The sequence below is a fragment of the Canis lupus genome, chromosome 37 (assembly GCF_003254725.2).
Source record: "Canis lupus dingo isolate Sandy chromosome 37, ASM325472v2, whole genome shotgun sequence".
NCBI lineage: Eukaryota > Metazoa > Chordata > Mammalia > Carnivora > Canidae > Canis > Canis lupus.
Window position 1 is genome coordinate 25221923 of NC_064279.1, and position 16477 is coordinate 25238399.

The window sequence follows — 16477 nt, forward strand, 5'->3', positions numbered from 1 at the left end:
GGGAAGGGCTGAGACTAGGTGACTCTCCTCCATGCAGTGCTCACTCAGCTACATTTTAATAGACAGTTGGTGAGGACTCATGTAGCTCCCTGGGACGAGAGCATATCCCCTGACTGCCTGAGAAGTCTTACGTAAATTTATTTACCGGTCAGCCAACTGTGGTGCTTCTGAGAATACTGTTTCCAAAGAAGCGTGGGCCCCACTCTATATCAAGGGGATTAGCTGCCCTATCTGAGCTCCAGGGCAGACTTTGAGGCCCCAAACAGGCATTTGTGCTGTTATCTCCATCCCCTCTGCCTCACACAGTCTGCCAGAGCCTCTGTAGCAGTTGGGCAACCCTGTGGCTCTGACCAGCGCCTGTGGACCGCCTCCTGGGGTCAGGGCCACCCAGAGTTGCATCCCATTACCATTGCATGGAGCAAGAGTTTTGCAACAGCAGTTCCTGCCCTGGAGAGCTGGTGAGAACTTCTCCTTAGCAAAGGCTGCAACAAGGTGAGGGGCAGGGAATGGAGGGAGTGGAGGGGGGCAGGGCTGGGGCCCTGGAGCAATCAGGACAATAGAATCACCCCTACCCTAAAAGACAGCAGTCCCTTCTCGAGGGTCAGAGTTGCTCAGAAACTTTTATCAGGGCAAGGTTCTCGTTATAGTGGAAGACCTCATATTCTAGTGCAACTCCAGAGTAGAGTTCAGGTCCGCCCGAAGAGCTGATGGGAGAGAGGAGACCGAGCAAAAGCCAATGTTCAAAGAGGAGGCAAGATGCTCCTGGAAAAGAACTTATCAGAAGGAAATCGGGGCGGGGGGTGGTGCCCAGGTGGCTCAGATGGCTAAGCATCTGCTTTTGGCTCAGGTCATGATATTAGGGTCCTGGGATCAAACCCCGCATCAGGCTCCCTGCTCAGCGGAGAGTCGGCTTCTCCCTCTCCCTCTGCCCCTCCCCACCCCACTCATGCTCTCTATCTCTCAATTAAATAAATAAAATCTGAAAGAAGACAGGAAGGAAGGAAGGAAGGAAGGAAGGAAGGAAGGAAGGAAGGAAGGAAGGAAGGAAGGAAGAAAGAAAAAGAAGAAAGAAAGAAAGAAAGAAAGAAAGAAAGAAAGAAAGAAAGAAAGAAAGAAAGAAAGAAAGATAGATCAGGGGCCAGGAATGGAGGAGCTTGACCTCCTCTCCATTCAGGAGGGATGGAAGGACATTGCTGACAACCAGGCTCTAGACTGGTTCAACACTGCCCCCCAAAGAGTCCCCAGCAAGTCCAAGGAAGAGCACCAAAGCTCCACAGAGACACTGGAAGATTAGGGATGCTCTGGCCAAAGGCTCCCCAGTCACCACAGGCCACCCCCAGCAACGCGAGGGCGCCAGTCGTTCAGCAGTGACTCCAGGGCGCCTGTCTAGCACAGCAGCACCAAGAGGAATGCCTGGGAGACACTCCCAACAGACTCCCTCAAATCCCTGGGAGAATTTCATGGGAGGATGATGCCCTGCATGAGCATGGAGAGTCTAAGCCGGTGCAACTTTGGTCACTGCTCTTGATGCGACCTCGTTCGTACACACAGCTGGGGATGCCCTGGGAAATCGGATGTCACTCAGATCCTCCAATGTACACCAGCTCCCCCACTTTGGCAACTCATTTAGTGCTCAAAAGAATTATATGAAGCACCCAGGAGATGCCACACACTGTGATCAATTTGGGGATACAGAGATTTTATGATATATTTGTCATATGTTTATATGTATTATTTTTATTTTTATATATCATCTATTTATATTTATTTAAATATTTTTTGATATATATAAAAGATATAAAATCCCTACTTTTGAGAACCTCACAGTGGGGAGGAGGGAGCAGCCAGATGATTACAAATCCTGTAACTGAAGCCACAATAGAGATAAGTCCCCGGGGTGTGGACAGCACAGAGAGAGGGCTGCAGTCCATGGAGGCCCTGACCCCGCTGAATCTTAAAGGAAAGAGGAGAGTTGGCCAGACCAAAAAATACAGGGGAGGGTGTTCCAAGAGGAAGAGAAATGTATGCCAAGCTCTGGGGTTGGGGGGGCCACCAAATAGCTCTTTGGGAACTGCAAGTAGTTCTCTGTGGCCTGTAGTTAAGGGGTCCTGGGGGTGTGGCCTGAAACAAGGCTGGAGATGAACACGAGATCAGATGCAGAGGCACCAGGTACCCAGGTCAGGAGACTGACTCTTTCTGAGGGCAAGGTGGGTCCTCATAGAGTTTTAAAAGGAAAAGAGGGGATCCCTGGGCGGCTCAGCGGTTTAGCACCTGCCTTCAGCCCAGGGTGTGATCCTGGAGACCCGGGATCGAGTCTCACGATCGAGTCCCACGTCGGGCTCCCTGCATGGAATGGAGCCTGCTTCTCCCTCTGCCTGTGTCTCTGCCTCTGTGTGTGTGTGTATGTGTGTGTGTCTCTCAAGAATAAATAAGTAAAATCTTTTAAAAATAAATAAATAAATAAATAAATAAATAAATAAATAAATAAATGGAAAAGAGCATACTTTGGGAAGTTTGTCCCAGAAGCGGAGTAGAGGATGGTTTGAGGGGGAAGACTTGAGGCAGAGATCAGTTAGGAGAATAGTTGTGGTGGTGGTGGTGGTGATACTAACAGCAGTAGCAGACAGTGCCCGATACCATTCTAAGTGCTTAATAAATATACTCATTTAGGGACACCCGGGGGGCTCAGTCGGTTAAGCGTCTGCCTTGGGCTTGGGTCATGATCCCAGGGCTCCCATGAGCCCTACGTTGGGCTCCCAGCTCAGCAGAGAATCTGCTTCTCCCTCTGCCCTCTGCTCCTCCCTTCTGCTTGGGCTCTCTCTCTTGCTCGCTCTCGCTCTCAAATAAAAAACTTTAAACATAGGCTCATTTAATCCACATGACAACACTATGTAGTAGGTGCTTCATTAGCCCCATCTTACAGATGCTGAAACGGAGACCCCTTGAGACTGAAGGACTTGCCCACGCTCTGCAAGCCAGCTCTGGAATCCACAGCTCTGGCGCGCACATTGCAGAAGTTTAGGCAGGAGAGAATAAAGTGCTGCCTCACACTATCAGTGAAGACGGTGAGGAAGAGATGATTAAGAGAGATGCTAAGGAGATAGCCTTGTGCCAGGGGTGTGTGAGGGGCAGGCGGTTTCCGGTTGGGCAGATGCCCGGCTGGGAGGGTGGGGCCAGAATTCCAAAAGACTGGTTTTCTACCAACTGAGCTTGCAGCACCTGTGGGACCTCAGGGGAAACGCCAAGAGGTGGCTGCATGACGAGCTTGAGCTTCAGAGAGTTTAGGAGGGAAGTTAGACGCAGAAGGTGTGGGGGACCTTGGCACTGATTGGGTGGTCGCTGAAGCCAAGGGGACAGGTGGGAGGGCAGGGAGGGGGGAAGACCAAGGCAGAGCCACCAGAAACATCCAGATTTGAGAAACAAATAGAGAACTAAAGCCACAAAAAGAGATTAAGTCTTAGGAGAAATAAGAAGAGAATGAGGGGATGCCTGGGTGGCTCAGTGGTTGAGCGTCTGCCTTTGGCTCAGAACGGGATCCTGAGGTCCTGGGATCGAGTCCTGCATTGGATCCCCCCATAGGGAGTCTGCTTCTCCCTCTGCCTGTATCTTTGCCTCTCTCTCTCTATGTCTCTCATGAACAAATAAATAAAATATTTTTTAGGGGATCCTGGGTGCTTCAGCGGTTTAGCGCAGCTTTCAGCCCAGGGCATGATCCTGCGGTCCTGGGATGGAGTCCCATGTCAGGCTCCCTGCGTGACATGCCTGTGTCTGCCTGTGTCTCTGCCTCTCTCTCTATCTCTGTGTGTGTGTGTGTGTGTGTCTGTGTGTGTCTGTGTCTCTCATGAATAAGTAAATAAAATCTTTAAAAATATATTTTTAAAAAAAGGAAGAAGAGAATGAGGTCAGTGGAATTAACTGCTGCAGAGGTCAAATGAGACTTTGAACAATAACCATTTCCCCATAAATACAGTAGTTACGAGGCATACAGCAGGTTGGGAAGAAATACTTTAACATAACTAACAAATGTGAGATAATATGAGTAGATAGGGTAACAGGCCCTTTTATTAACCCCAACGGAAGGAGAAGTTGATACAGTCTTCTTTTTTAATTGAAGTACAGTCAAAACACAATGTTATATTAAGTTCAGGTACACAACACAGTGATTTGCCAATTCTGTACATTATGCCATCCATGCTCACCACCGTAAGCGTAGTCACCAGAAGCTGGTACAGCCTTATTAACATTTAAATGTGCACAGATATGACCCAGCAAAATGATACTTCAGCTACACAATTATACAAGTCCCCAAAGACCTACGTCCAAAGAAGCTTGTAACAAGACTTAAATATTCATCCATGAGGTCATTATCAAATTTATCACGATACGTCGGGTTATTGAAAAGGGTAAGATAAGGGTAAGATTGTACATCGATGCTTTATATGCACCGATGTACAATAGGTCCCTAACAGCGTGTGAGGTGCAGAATGATACAACTAGTTAAATGTCATTTGTTTTAGGGGAAGAAGGAAGGAAAACATGTTGGTGTATGCCTGGGAGAAATTCTGGGAAGACAGACATGAGATAACATGTGAATCTAAGGATGGAAAGGGGTCCTTCCAGTTTGACTTTAGGTGTTTTTGCGGTGCCTCTGTCCTTTACAATATGCATGCTTTGTTTTTATAACATTAAAACCGCTTTATTTAAGAAAAGGGCTTATTGGAGGTCGCGGCCTGAGGTCGTTGTTGGTGAGAGCTGTTTGAGCAGAGCTAGCTACAGGGGGCTGAGGTGTGAACAAGAGGTGACAAAGTGGAAGCAGGTGCTCTCTCCAGAAGCCCACCCGTGAGGAGGGCGCAGGGGGAGTAGTAGCTGGAGGGGTCCTACAGCAGAAGGAGGTGGGAAAGACATGAGCAGGCTCAGAAGAAGAGACAGTGGATGGGGCTGAAGGGCCAGGAGGCAAGACCCTCGAGGCTCTGAGAGGCAATGTGTCCCACAGCCAGTGCCGGAATTCACCGGAAAGAGGAGGGACATTTCTCACGCTGACCCTAGAAGGAAGGAAGAAAGTGTGCAACAAGTGCAGGCAAGTCGTTTACCGGGGGCTGCGGTTGCCTGTATCTTTCTTGTAAAGAAAGAGGAGCAGGTTCAAAATGCTAGGAGACAGAGGTGGACCAAGCACACCTCCACCTTCAGACTGGCAGCCTCCTCCAGCAGCCATTAGACAGGTAGGTGTGAAAAACCCCAGTGCTCATCACAGAATCTCCAGGGGGATCCTTGGCCTGGAGTCAGAGTCCCAGGACAGACCTCATTGCTCCTCGGAGGGAACACCTCCCCGGGTGGGCCTCCAGGAATTCACCCTGGCAACCCCAGGTCAGACATTTCCCTATAAAGTCTGTTTTGCTTTTTCCCCCACCCAACAGCCCTGACTGCTCCCAAGCCCCAAGCCACAGAGGAGGTATCAGTGGCCACGCCAACCACCGCAGCAACTGGAACGTCAAATAGCAGGTAAGTGAGCTGTTCCGTCTCGGGGCCACCAGGGACACATGTCTGATGGAAGTGACTTTGCAACTTCAGTCTCCTCTCTGAGTTCCCTGAGAACTGAGGTGATGAATTGCAGAAACTTAGCGCTAAAGGGAACGAAACCTTCGCCTAGACAACATGACACGAAAGAACTTTCTATAATACTGGGAGTGCTCTCCATCTGCACTGCCCTATAGATATGGCAGCCAATAGTCACAGGTGGCTCTTGAACACTTGAAAGGTGGCTGGTAGATCTGAGGAACTACATTTTTGGTTCTATTTTCACTAAATTTAAGTAGCTACGTATGTCTCGTAGCTATCCTACTGGACAGTACAGATCTAGAGCAACTGCCTCATTTCCAATAGAAAGGTCCAGAGAGAATTGAGTAGTCTGAGCTCATCCTGCCATCAACAGAAGAACCAGCCGGTTCTCTATTCACCCCACTATCCATATGTAGGTGGTGGGTGCAGGGGAGATGAAATCAACCTAACAAAAAATCAAGAAGCGGGCCGGCGGGGACATGTCAGATCTGAGCTTCCCTTTCTACACCTTTAATTCCATTGTCTGGGATAGAGGGGTTCCTAACCGAGCTCAGAAAGCCGAGGCTGGGATCCAGCCCCTTGCTACAATGAACAGAATACAGGATCTGAGGTCAGGTAAAAACATCTCTTAAAAACTGAAACCCAGTTCCCTGTGTCACTCTGATGAGGTTGCCTAACTCCCAGGGTTCGGTTTCCTCACCCAGAAAGTGCATACCTCACGACTTTTTGTGAGGATTAAATATGTATGGATTCTCTTTCTTAAGATTTTCTTTTTGTCATCTCTGTACCCAACGTGGGGCTCGAACTCACAACCCCAAGATCAAGAGTTGCATGCTCCACCCACTGAGACAGCCAGGTGCCCCTATATGTACAAATTCTGAAAAAGCACTTTTCCCAGAAGCTGGACCCTGGTAGGCACCCAGCTTTACAGCTAATGTGACCGTTGTTATTTAGGCCAGAGCAGATACAGATGCACATCGAAGTCAGCTTAGAAAGCAGACCCAAAAAAAAAAAAAAGAAAAGAAAGCAGACCCGCTGCTTTTCCTTCCTTTGGCGGGGGGGGGGGGGGGGGGGGGGGAGGGGGGTTTGCAGTAGGAGGCACATGGTGGCACTAATTGATAAACAATATCAGTAATGAAGATCACGACAATAAATGCTAATGTCACGCCTGCTGTATGTCTTAAGGGCTTTCCAGGTAATCCCTCATTCAATCCTCAGCACAACCTGACGAGTTAGAGGCTATCATTGACCTCATTTCACAGATGAGTAAACTGAGACTCAGGAAGGGAAAGTCACCTGCCCAGAGTGGCTGGGCTAGCAGAGTCCTTGACCGCTGCTTTCATGCTCCTCTCTCTAAATATAACGAGGCTCCGGTCTGGTTTAGCCGCGCCTGGCCAGGAGTCACTGCATTCTTCTCCAGCACGGGAAAGAGAGAAGTGACCAAGAATGTTTGTTCAACAGTTGGACTCCAAGGTTCTTTCCTAGGGATCAGCAGCCTGGCTGAGCCTGTGCGGGCTTGGAGCACTCTGCAGGCCCTGGAGAGCAAGGCGGAGCCAGAGGCAGGGAGGGGGTGAGTGGAGGCATTGTTCGCTAGGGTGGGGGCTTGGGCATCAGTGTTCACTGTCCTGCCTGCGTTTATCCTTTCCCCTGTCATCATTAGCAAATGTGACAAAAATATACTCTTAACGTCACTCAACACTGTTTTTGAAAATATGTTTGGATTTGGATAAGATGCGAATTTTTCCCAAAAGGCTTTCTTTCCAAATTAGATGGTCTTGGCTCCAAAGGCAGCAGCCTCTGCAGCCCGGAGCCCAAGGGTACAAGCCAAGGAAGAAGAGAAGTGACCTCAGAGGGACTCCTGGTCAGAGCAGGTGGCTGGGCAGGGAAGTGAAAGATGAGAGAAGTGAGTGCAGCCCCTGGGCGGGTGGTGGTGGTGGGGGGGGGGTGTTCTCAAAGGGATGTGACCGGGAGAAGCAATCTGTGAGGTTTAAGAGTGAAGGGGGTGGGGACAGGAAGGAGGCATTAGGCCCAGTTCCATCTCTTGTCAGTCTTGCTGAGCTGCTCTCCTGGACGGAGATGTTCAAGAGCAGGAGAGCTGCCGGCTTCGGAGCAGGGGAGCAGCCCAAGGCAGCTGGAGTGAGGGGAGACTCAGACAAGGCAGCTGAGAGCCAGGGGCTGCTGAGACCAGGGCAAAGACGAGAGAAATCCATGCCATCCTGGGCAAACCACTGCCTTTTGTGGGGGCCACACAGTCTGTTCATCTGTGAAATGGAAAGATTGGCTAGAAAACAGCGCAGGTCTCTAACCCATGGGGAACTCTCCCAGTCCATCACATGACTGGTGATCCAAAAACTGACCCGGGAATTAATTATTCAAGCTATCAAAAACATCCAGCACCCTCAGGACTCCACCCCAGAATTAAGCAATCTAATCCACCGCTCACTTCCTCCACTCTATTCTCACCACCACCACCCTGTCAGTCAGGCACATCTGCTCTCCTGGACGAGTCCTACAGGTGAAAGGCCCAGACTCCTGGTAAGTCCTGGAACATCTGCCCTTCTCACCTTCCAGAATATCTCTTGTTTTCTGTCTCCCTTAACACCCAGCATCCATTTATCCCAGACATCTCTCCCCATCCTGGGGTGGGCTTCATTCCTCTTGAGACCTCTCTACCCTGAAGGGAGAGCCTCTGCCCCTCTTCCCTACCCTTCTCTCTGACAACCACTCAGGGCAACTTTCTGCCCACCCCCTTCCCTTCCTGATTCCACCAGCTATCCTGCTTTGTTTGGCTCGGATGGGGACTGAGGAAGGGCCAGACATTGCCTAGTCCCTCCTCCCCTCTATGAAATGCAAATATGCGTGGGTGATATTTATAGAAAGAAAGAATGCTAGAATTGTATTAAAATGACTGCACTTTTTATTGCTGTGGAAAAGATTGACTTCAGTGTTTGGGATCTTGTAAATGTCTCCGTTCTACAGATAATGGTACAGCATTTTCATAAAATTAAATTAGAAGCATCCCATGCATGGAGTTTCTGAGCGGCCGTGAGTCAGTAAGGGTCTGGCCATTTCACTCAATGAGGGAATCTCCCACTTGCTCACCAAGACCATGACCAGGGGGGTCCATAGGAGTCAGCCAGCGCAAGGGTGTTTGGCTTATCACTCCTACAAGGGCCGTTTCTTTCATTCTGGGCCTACAGAAAAGCTAAGAGAGCAATGCACAAAACATCAAATGATAGGAATAGATCGTATACAGCCTGACTTCTTGAGCTCTCGAAAACTTCAGCTTACAAATACATTTCACATACGAGGTGTGATTTTTTTTTTCGAAGCAGCTCTGTCTGTAGAGTGGAAGTAGCCTGTGGAGCCGTCCACACCCACATGGAATCCTGACCGCAGCATTCGCAAACTGTGTGACCAGGGGCTGGTTTCTGAGCCTCTCTGTGCCTGTCCTCTCACCTGTGAATGGAGGCTACTCATACCCACCTGTAACCCTCCAGGGAGGTCATGTACCTAGGAGTACAAAGCTGACCTCAGATATGTCAACTCCCTTCCCTTAGTTTCTCCCTTTCACTATCAACATGTCCTCCATAGAGATTGGTAAACTGAGGAACCAACGAGCATCCACAAAGCATTGTCCCCTCCTGGGGGTTAGAGGTCACTGCCCTGGCCCGTTTCTCTTTCCTGACTTCTCTACCTCCTGCCCTGACTTGCAGGGTCTCCCGCTGGACCCTCAAGCTGATGCTTCGTGCCCATGTACTTCATAGCTGAGCACTAGATTATCCAGGACTAGAGCTTTTCAGGGAAGTATCACAGCTGCTGCTGTCTGCTGATAGGGCAGTTTCGGCCGCCACCCCAGCCTCGCCTTCCCGTGGTCATTGCTCATACCAATGGGGTTCTCCTCTCTTTGGTCACAAGCTCTCTGTCCCATCATGCTCTGCACCCGCTCTCAAAAGTGAGCCTTCTTTTAGATCATTTCTTCCCTTGAGAGCATCTCTGATCATCTGTTCCCAGAGGCGACCCGCCCTTGACCTTGTAACTTCACTGGACATAACCCTGGGATAAACATCCTCTTGACCATGGGACTGCAGAACTAGTGACTTGTCGCAGGTCTTACCAACAACACTGGCTGAGCCAGTTGTACTACAGCCTCTCCCACCATCGCCTTATCCTCCTGGCTAGACAGGGTTCCCCCCTTCCCCACCCAACCCCACCCCCGAAACAGATCTTTCTAGATTCACAGACTGATGGAGTCTGCTCTATCTGTGGTCTCTACGGGCTGAGAAGCTGATTTAACTGGCCCCCATCACCTAGACTAAGGGTTCCATCCCTCTAGGGGAAAGGCCATTACTTTCACAGTTTCTCCTAAGTGGACTCCGCTTTCTTCTTTGCTATATGTCATCAACAGTGACAGACTTTCTTCTGCTAAAGAGAAAAGCTTCTCAGGAGTTTTGTTGTTGATGTTGGTTGTTTACTATCTGTATTTTTAAAGATTTTATTTATTTATTCACGAGAGATACACAGAGAGAGAGGCAGAGTCACAGGCAGAGGGAGAAGCAAGCTCCCCATGGGGGGACCCTGAGGCAGGAGTCGATCCCAGGACCCCGGGATCTTGACCTAAGCCAAAGGCAGCCGCTCAACCACTGAGCCACCCAGGCACCCCAGGATGAAGGCTTTTATGTCTGGCTTTTTTTTTCCTTGAAAGAATGTTTTCAAGGTTCATCCTCATTATGGCATATATCAGTACTTCGTTCCTTTTGTTGGTTGAATAGTCCATTGTGGGTGCATACCTCTATTTGTTTTTTTTTTTTTTTTTATTTATGATAGGCACACAGTGAGAGAGAGAGAGGCAGAGACACAGGCAGAGGGAGAAGCAGGCTCCATGCACCGGGAGCCCGACGTGGGATTTGATCCTGGGTCTCCAGGATCGCGCCCTGGGCCAAAGGCAGGCGCCAAACCGCTGCGCCACACAGGGATCCCATTTGTTTATTCATTTATTGGTTGATGCACATTTGCATTGTTTCCACTTTTTGACTATGATGCTGCTATGAACATTTGTGTACAAGCTTTCGTGTGGACGTAGGTTTTCAATTCTCTTGCATACATATCTAGAAGTGAAATTGCTGGGTCATTAGTAACTATGTTTAACTTTCTGAACAACTGCCAAACTGTTCTCCAAAGTAGTAGCTGCACCTTGTTACATCCACACTCATGATGGATGAGGGGTCCGATGCTCCACATCCCTGTTAACATCATTACTGTCCATCTTGGTTTGTGACAATGATCCTATCATAGAGTGTTGAAGTAATCTGGAACTGTTTTACTTTATATTTTTCTCTTTAACACTAACTCCATGTTGAGGTGGGTTACAGACTGGCATAGGGTCCCAGGATGGTCATACCTTGTTATAAAGAAATGGCACGATGGTGACATATCTTGTGGTTCAAAAGGAACCAATCTGGTTTACCTTAATTTACTTCCTCTTTGGAAACTTAGTTAATATTTTAGAGTGACAGCAGCTTCCCCAGAAGCAGCCTTTGGGCTATCCCTATAACGAGGGCAAAGCCAACAGAAGTCGGTCTACCTGGGGGTAGCCTGGAGGTCCTGGGGAGTCAGGGATGGATGAAGGCACTCACTGGCAGGGCAGAAAGTGTCCCCACCAGAACTGAAAAGCCACTAAAACAAGGGTAGGGTTTCTCCCCCTGTCTTCTCTGCTTCCTGCTGCCTCTCCTCCTAGGGCTGGAAGCACACTGGCTTTCTATGCTCACCTCCTCATGGCAGGACGTGGCCGCTCCAAGGTCCCAACACAGTCCATTATATTTCTATGCACTTGAGGAATCAGTCAGCCACCTGCTTAGGATTTTTAAAATATTTTTTTCAAACTGCACAAATATTCCCGCAGTGGGTCTCCTGCATCCTGAAAGAAAAATGCTGGGCTGTAAGTAAGCTCTCTTCTTGCTCGGGTATCCTATACCTCTATGCTGTTACCGCTCAATCTGTCTTCCCACATACTTCTTTATGACTTTCAGAAAGTTGGAAAAAGGGACTCCCCCTTCAGCTTTGTGGTTAAGCCTCGATCTTTTTCTAGCAGTCAAACCCAATTGATTGCCTGCTTAATCCCCCACATCAAGAACTGAATAGCACCTCATATTTCTGACATTAAATTCAGCCTCAACAGCCAGAGATGTTTACCACTGAAGAACCCAAGACATGTTCTGTAGAGATTGCTTGAAGGGAGGTTTCAACAATGTTTCAGGGGATGGTGATGTCATGGAAAGTGCTCAGAACCCCTCTGGCTTTGAAGGGAACTGTGTGCTTCGTGTAGTGCACCATTTATCCCTAAATATGGCTCATAATCTAGAGCCACGACCATCTCCTAATGTGAAAGTTGCTTCCATGTAACACATAAGCAAGGCAGAGGATCCCGTCTGAGGTTCATGGACCAACAGGCTAGAATCTGGGGAGACGTTATTGTGCAGTAACTCTCATCTCTCTTCTCTAGGCCAGGATTTAAGCTTCCCTCCAATATGGAATACATTAACTGGGATAATTACAGCCTGGAGGATCTCTTCGGTGATATTGATAATTACACTTACAACACGGAGATGCCCATAATTCCAGCAGACTCTGCCCCATGCAGGCCAGAATCTCTGGACATCAACAAGTATGCTGTGGTTGTCATCTATGTCCTGGTCTTTGTGCTGAACCTGCTGGGAAACTCCCTAGTCATAATGGTTGTCTTATACAGTCGGGTCAGTCACTCTGTCACCGACGTCTATCTGCTGAACCTGGCCATAGCTGACCTGCTCTTCGCCTTGACCTTGCCTATCTGGGCTGTCTCCAAGGTAAAGGGTTGGATCTTTGGCACACCCCTGTGCAAGATTGTCTCGCTCCTGAAGGAAGTCAACTTCTACAGCAGCATCCTGCTGCTGGCCTGCATCAGCATGGACCGCTACCTGGCCATTGTCCATGCCACACGCACGCTGACCCAGAAGAGGCACTGGGTCAAGTTCATATGCTTAGGCATCTGGGCCCTGTCCCTCATCCTGTCCCTGCCCATCTTCGTCTTCCGCAGGGCCATCAATCCCCCCTACTCCAGCCCAGTCTGCTACGAGGACATGGGTGCCAATACAACAAAATTGCGGATAGTGATGCGGGCCCTGCCCCAGACCTTTGGCTTCATCGTGCCCCTGATGATCATGCTGTTCTGCTATGGGCTCACCCTGCGCACGCTGTTTGAGGCCCACATGGGGCAGAAGCACCGGGCCATGCGGGTGATCTTTGCTGTCGTGCTCGTCTTCCTGCTCTGCTGGCTGCCCTACAACCTGGTTCTGGTCGCAGACACCCTCATGAGGCTCCAGGCCATTAAGGAGACCTGTCAGCGCCGCAATGACATTGGCCGTGCCCTGGATGCCACCGAGATTCTGGGCTTCTTCCACAGCTGCCTTAATCCCCTCATCTATGCCTTCATTGGCCAGAAGTTTCGCCATGGACTCCTCAAGATCATGGCCTTCCATGGGCTCATCAGCAAAGAGTACCTGCCCAAGGACAGCAGGCCTTCCTTTGTTGGCTCTTCTTCAGCGAACACTTCTACTACTTTCTAAGCACCCCCTGCCCCGGTTGCAGTCCCTCAGGGCTCTCCCTCGCCATCAGCATCCCGTTCCAAACCTCATGTCCACTGGCTGTTCACAGTCTCTGTGTCAAGGCAGCTCCCAGCTGTGGTTCCAGGGAGTTGCTGGGGCCACGTCCTTTTCAGGCCCATTGTATGGTTTAGGGAGCCTGCCCTGCTGCCCCACCCCTTACTATAGCTACAGTGTCAGCTGCTAGAGCTCACTGAGCCCACAGCACTCTGTTCTCTGAGGCAGCTAAAGATGTTTAAAAGATATCCTTTTAAATGACACCAGAAAGTTCCTACCATTGGGAGCCTTTAGTGGCAAGCGACATTAGTAGCTGCCCCAACTCTCCCTTTCTTGCTTGCCAGCAAAGCCCTCCTCCCTTGAGAGAGGCTGAAAAGGACAGGTACTCACTTCTAAAGACTCCCTTAAGCTAGGAGTGGCCCTGTCATTCACTTCTGACTGCTGAACTTTCAGGACAATGGTGTGCTGGGAAACCACTCTACTGGGGGAAAGAAATCTTGGTCTGTAGCATTTGCCAGGTGACCTGGTGTAAATGCCCCCACCACGGTGATTTCAAGGGTTTTCAAGTGTTTGGCAACCAGCTCACAAAAATCTAGGAAATGTAATGAGCTGCTTTCACAAGCAGGTACAAACTGGCTTCAGCACACCATTGCTTAAGAGGAAGTCTACTGGGGCCAGGGACTCCTGGGAAATACTCCTGATTGAAAAGAGAAACGCATACAAACACACACACACACACACACACACATCCTTGGTTCATTCTTGCCTTTGAATATGGTTGTAGGATACGATGTGACAGAGAAGTAACAAGTGTGCTCAACACACTGAGGCAGATGGAGTGGATGAGGACAAAGAGCCCAGAAGGAAACCTAAGCATAAATGGTCAAATGATTTTCAACAAGGGGCACCAAGATTATTCAATAGGGAGAGGATAGTCGTTCAACAAATGGTGTTGGGCAAAGTAGCTATCCACACACACAGGAACGAACTTGGTCCCTTTCCTTACACAACAGTTAACTCAAAATGGGTCAAAGACCTACACATGAGAACTTTAACTATAAAACTTTTAATAGAAATGTAGAAGAAAAGTTTTATAACATTGATTTGGCAACGATTCCTTGGATATGACACCAAGCAAAGAATAAACAGAGAACTGGATTTCATGAAAGTCAAACCTTTTGTGCATCAAAGGACACTATCAACAGAGTGGAAAGGAAAATCACAGAATGGGAGAAAATATTTGTAAATCATATATTTTATACAGTTTACAATCCACAATATACAAAGAATTGCTACAATTCAACAACAATAAAGACAGATAATAACAAGTGTCAGTAACATTATGGAAAACGTGGTGGGACCCTTGTGCACTCTTGGTGGAAATGTAAAATGGTGCAGCCACCATGGAAAACAATGTCTCAAAAGATTAAACATAGAATTACTATATGATTCCAGAAATTCCATGTCTAAGTATATTCCAAAAAAAACTGAAAGCAGAGACTCAAAGGGATGTTGGTACACTAATGTTTATAGCAGCATTATTCACAATTGCCAACAGGTGAAAACAACCCAATGTCCATCAAAGGATGATGAACAAACAAAATGTGGGATATACATACAATGGAATATTGTTCAGTCTTAAAAATGAATGAAATTCTGGATGGATGGATGGATGAATAAACCCTGAAAACAGTATATCAAGTGAAAGAAGCCAGAAAAAAAATAGTGTATGATTACACTTACTTGAAGTACCTCCGATAGTCAAGTTCATAGAGACAAGAAGTAAAACAGTGGCTCCCAGGGACTGGACAGAGGGGGGAAATGGGAAGTAATTGTTTAATGGGTGCACAATTCAGCTGGGGGCGATGAAAAGTTTCTGGAGATGGATAGGGGTGATCACTGTACAACACTGTGAATGTGTTTAATGCCACTAAACTGTACAGTTAAAGATGGTAAAAATGGTAAATTTTATGTTGCGCGTATCCTAGTACAATGAAAAAAAAAGACAATTTTTAGCAACTGAAGTAACTGTGGAACCATCTACCTATAACTTCTTGTTCAGGGGGGATAATTAAATGTCTTTTGTTTTTTTCTTTTTTTGTGTGTAAGCCACTTTGAGTTGCGTATTTCATTACTTACCACAAAAAGCACCCAAACTGCTACAGAGAAGTCAGGCAAGGGTGAACAGAGGTCCCGAATGTACGTTTATTTACAATAAATAAATCTCTTTGCTGTTTATTGAGTACTCAGAGAGAAGGACTGAAGTCGAGAGAGAGCCCAGCCTTTCTACCTCCTTCATCCCCAGCCCAAGCCTGTTACCACTGGCCATGTATTATGGACCGCTGGGTCCCAGGATCATCTAGTGCTTCTTGTGTCTTTGGGTGAAATCATAGTCAACAGTGTCAAGGGTGGGATTAGAAGGTTCAACGTGTTTACCAAATCAGCAGGATTGGGGAGCAGGACATCAGAGAGCTCTGCTGAGCTCAACCAGCAACCCCTACTTTGAGTCTTCACTCTCTTCTCTCTCCCATGCAAAATTCTCTCTCTCTCTCTCTCTCTCTCTCTCTCTCACACACACACACACACACACACAGCCCATCATTCAGGATTGACAAAAGCACACCTTGCAGAATAGGGAAATGATTTCCACACAAAACAAACGATTTGACTCATTGCTTGGGCAGTATTTACTAAGGGCCTGCCATCCCAGGGCTCCTGTTCACAGGCCTCTTCCCTGCAGGGGCTTTGACAGGAGGGGGTTGGGCTCTGAGCAGCCTATTGAGGAAGTACAGTGGCAGAGGGGATTCAGCTGCAAAGCCCCCAAACTTTACTGGGTTCTGGTCCCCTTCTTGTTAACAACTCTCCAACCACTAAAGCAAAGAGACAGCTGCTGTGGCTCTGACAGGAGGCCTGTCCAGGGAGGCAGGAGCAAACCTCGGAGCTGGAGGACTCAAGGGGTAGGTATCTACCACTCCTAGCTCATGAAAATGTAAACAGGATTAATCCGGCCACAATAATCCCTTGTTCCAAGCTCATTCTGTGCCAGGCACTGTGCTGAGCTCAGGTTCAAGCTTGACTGAGCTGCTCTGGCCAAGCCTTCAGAACAGCTTCTGATTCAGCAGGTGGGAAAGGCAGGCGAAAGTGTATTTACTAGAGGGAACACCCAGTGTTGCCAGAGGGACCAGTGGTGTTCTGACCTGGCAGGGCGGATGGGCCAGATGGCTCGCTGAGATTATTGTCAGTGGGAGGAGGCCAGACCAAGTTTCACTCTGGTTCTGGTTCTG

The 16477-nt window shown here is 48.4% G+C and overlaps 1 protein-coding gene across 4 annotated transcripts; it reads left to right on the plus strand.

Annotated features, from left to right (window-relative positions):
- Positions 1-415: 415 nt before the first annotated feature.
- CXCR2 (C-X-C motif chemokine receptor 2) lies at positions 416-15289 on the plus strand. Of its 4 annotated transcripts, none has more exons than XM_025441983.3 (3): positions 416-492; positions 5415-5499; positions 12059-15289. In XM_025441983.3, exon 3 carries the CDS (start codon positions 12084-12086, stop codon positions 13158-13160), a length of 1077 nt encoding a protein of 358 aa, XP_025297768.1. In that variant the 5' UTR covers positions 416-492; positions 5415-5499; positions 12059-12083; the 3' UTR covers positions 13161-15289. The 4 variants fall into 4 exon arrangements, with proteins under 4 accessions (XP_025297768.1, XP_025297769.1, XP_048962542.1 ...); XM_025441984.3 differs by lacking the exon at positions 416-492 and adding an exon at positions 4297-5219; XM_049106585.1 differs by lacking the exons at positions 416-492; positions 5415-5499 and adding an exon at positions 6728-7126.
- Positions 15290-16477: the final 1188 nt, after the last annotated feature.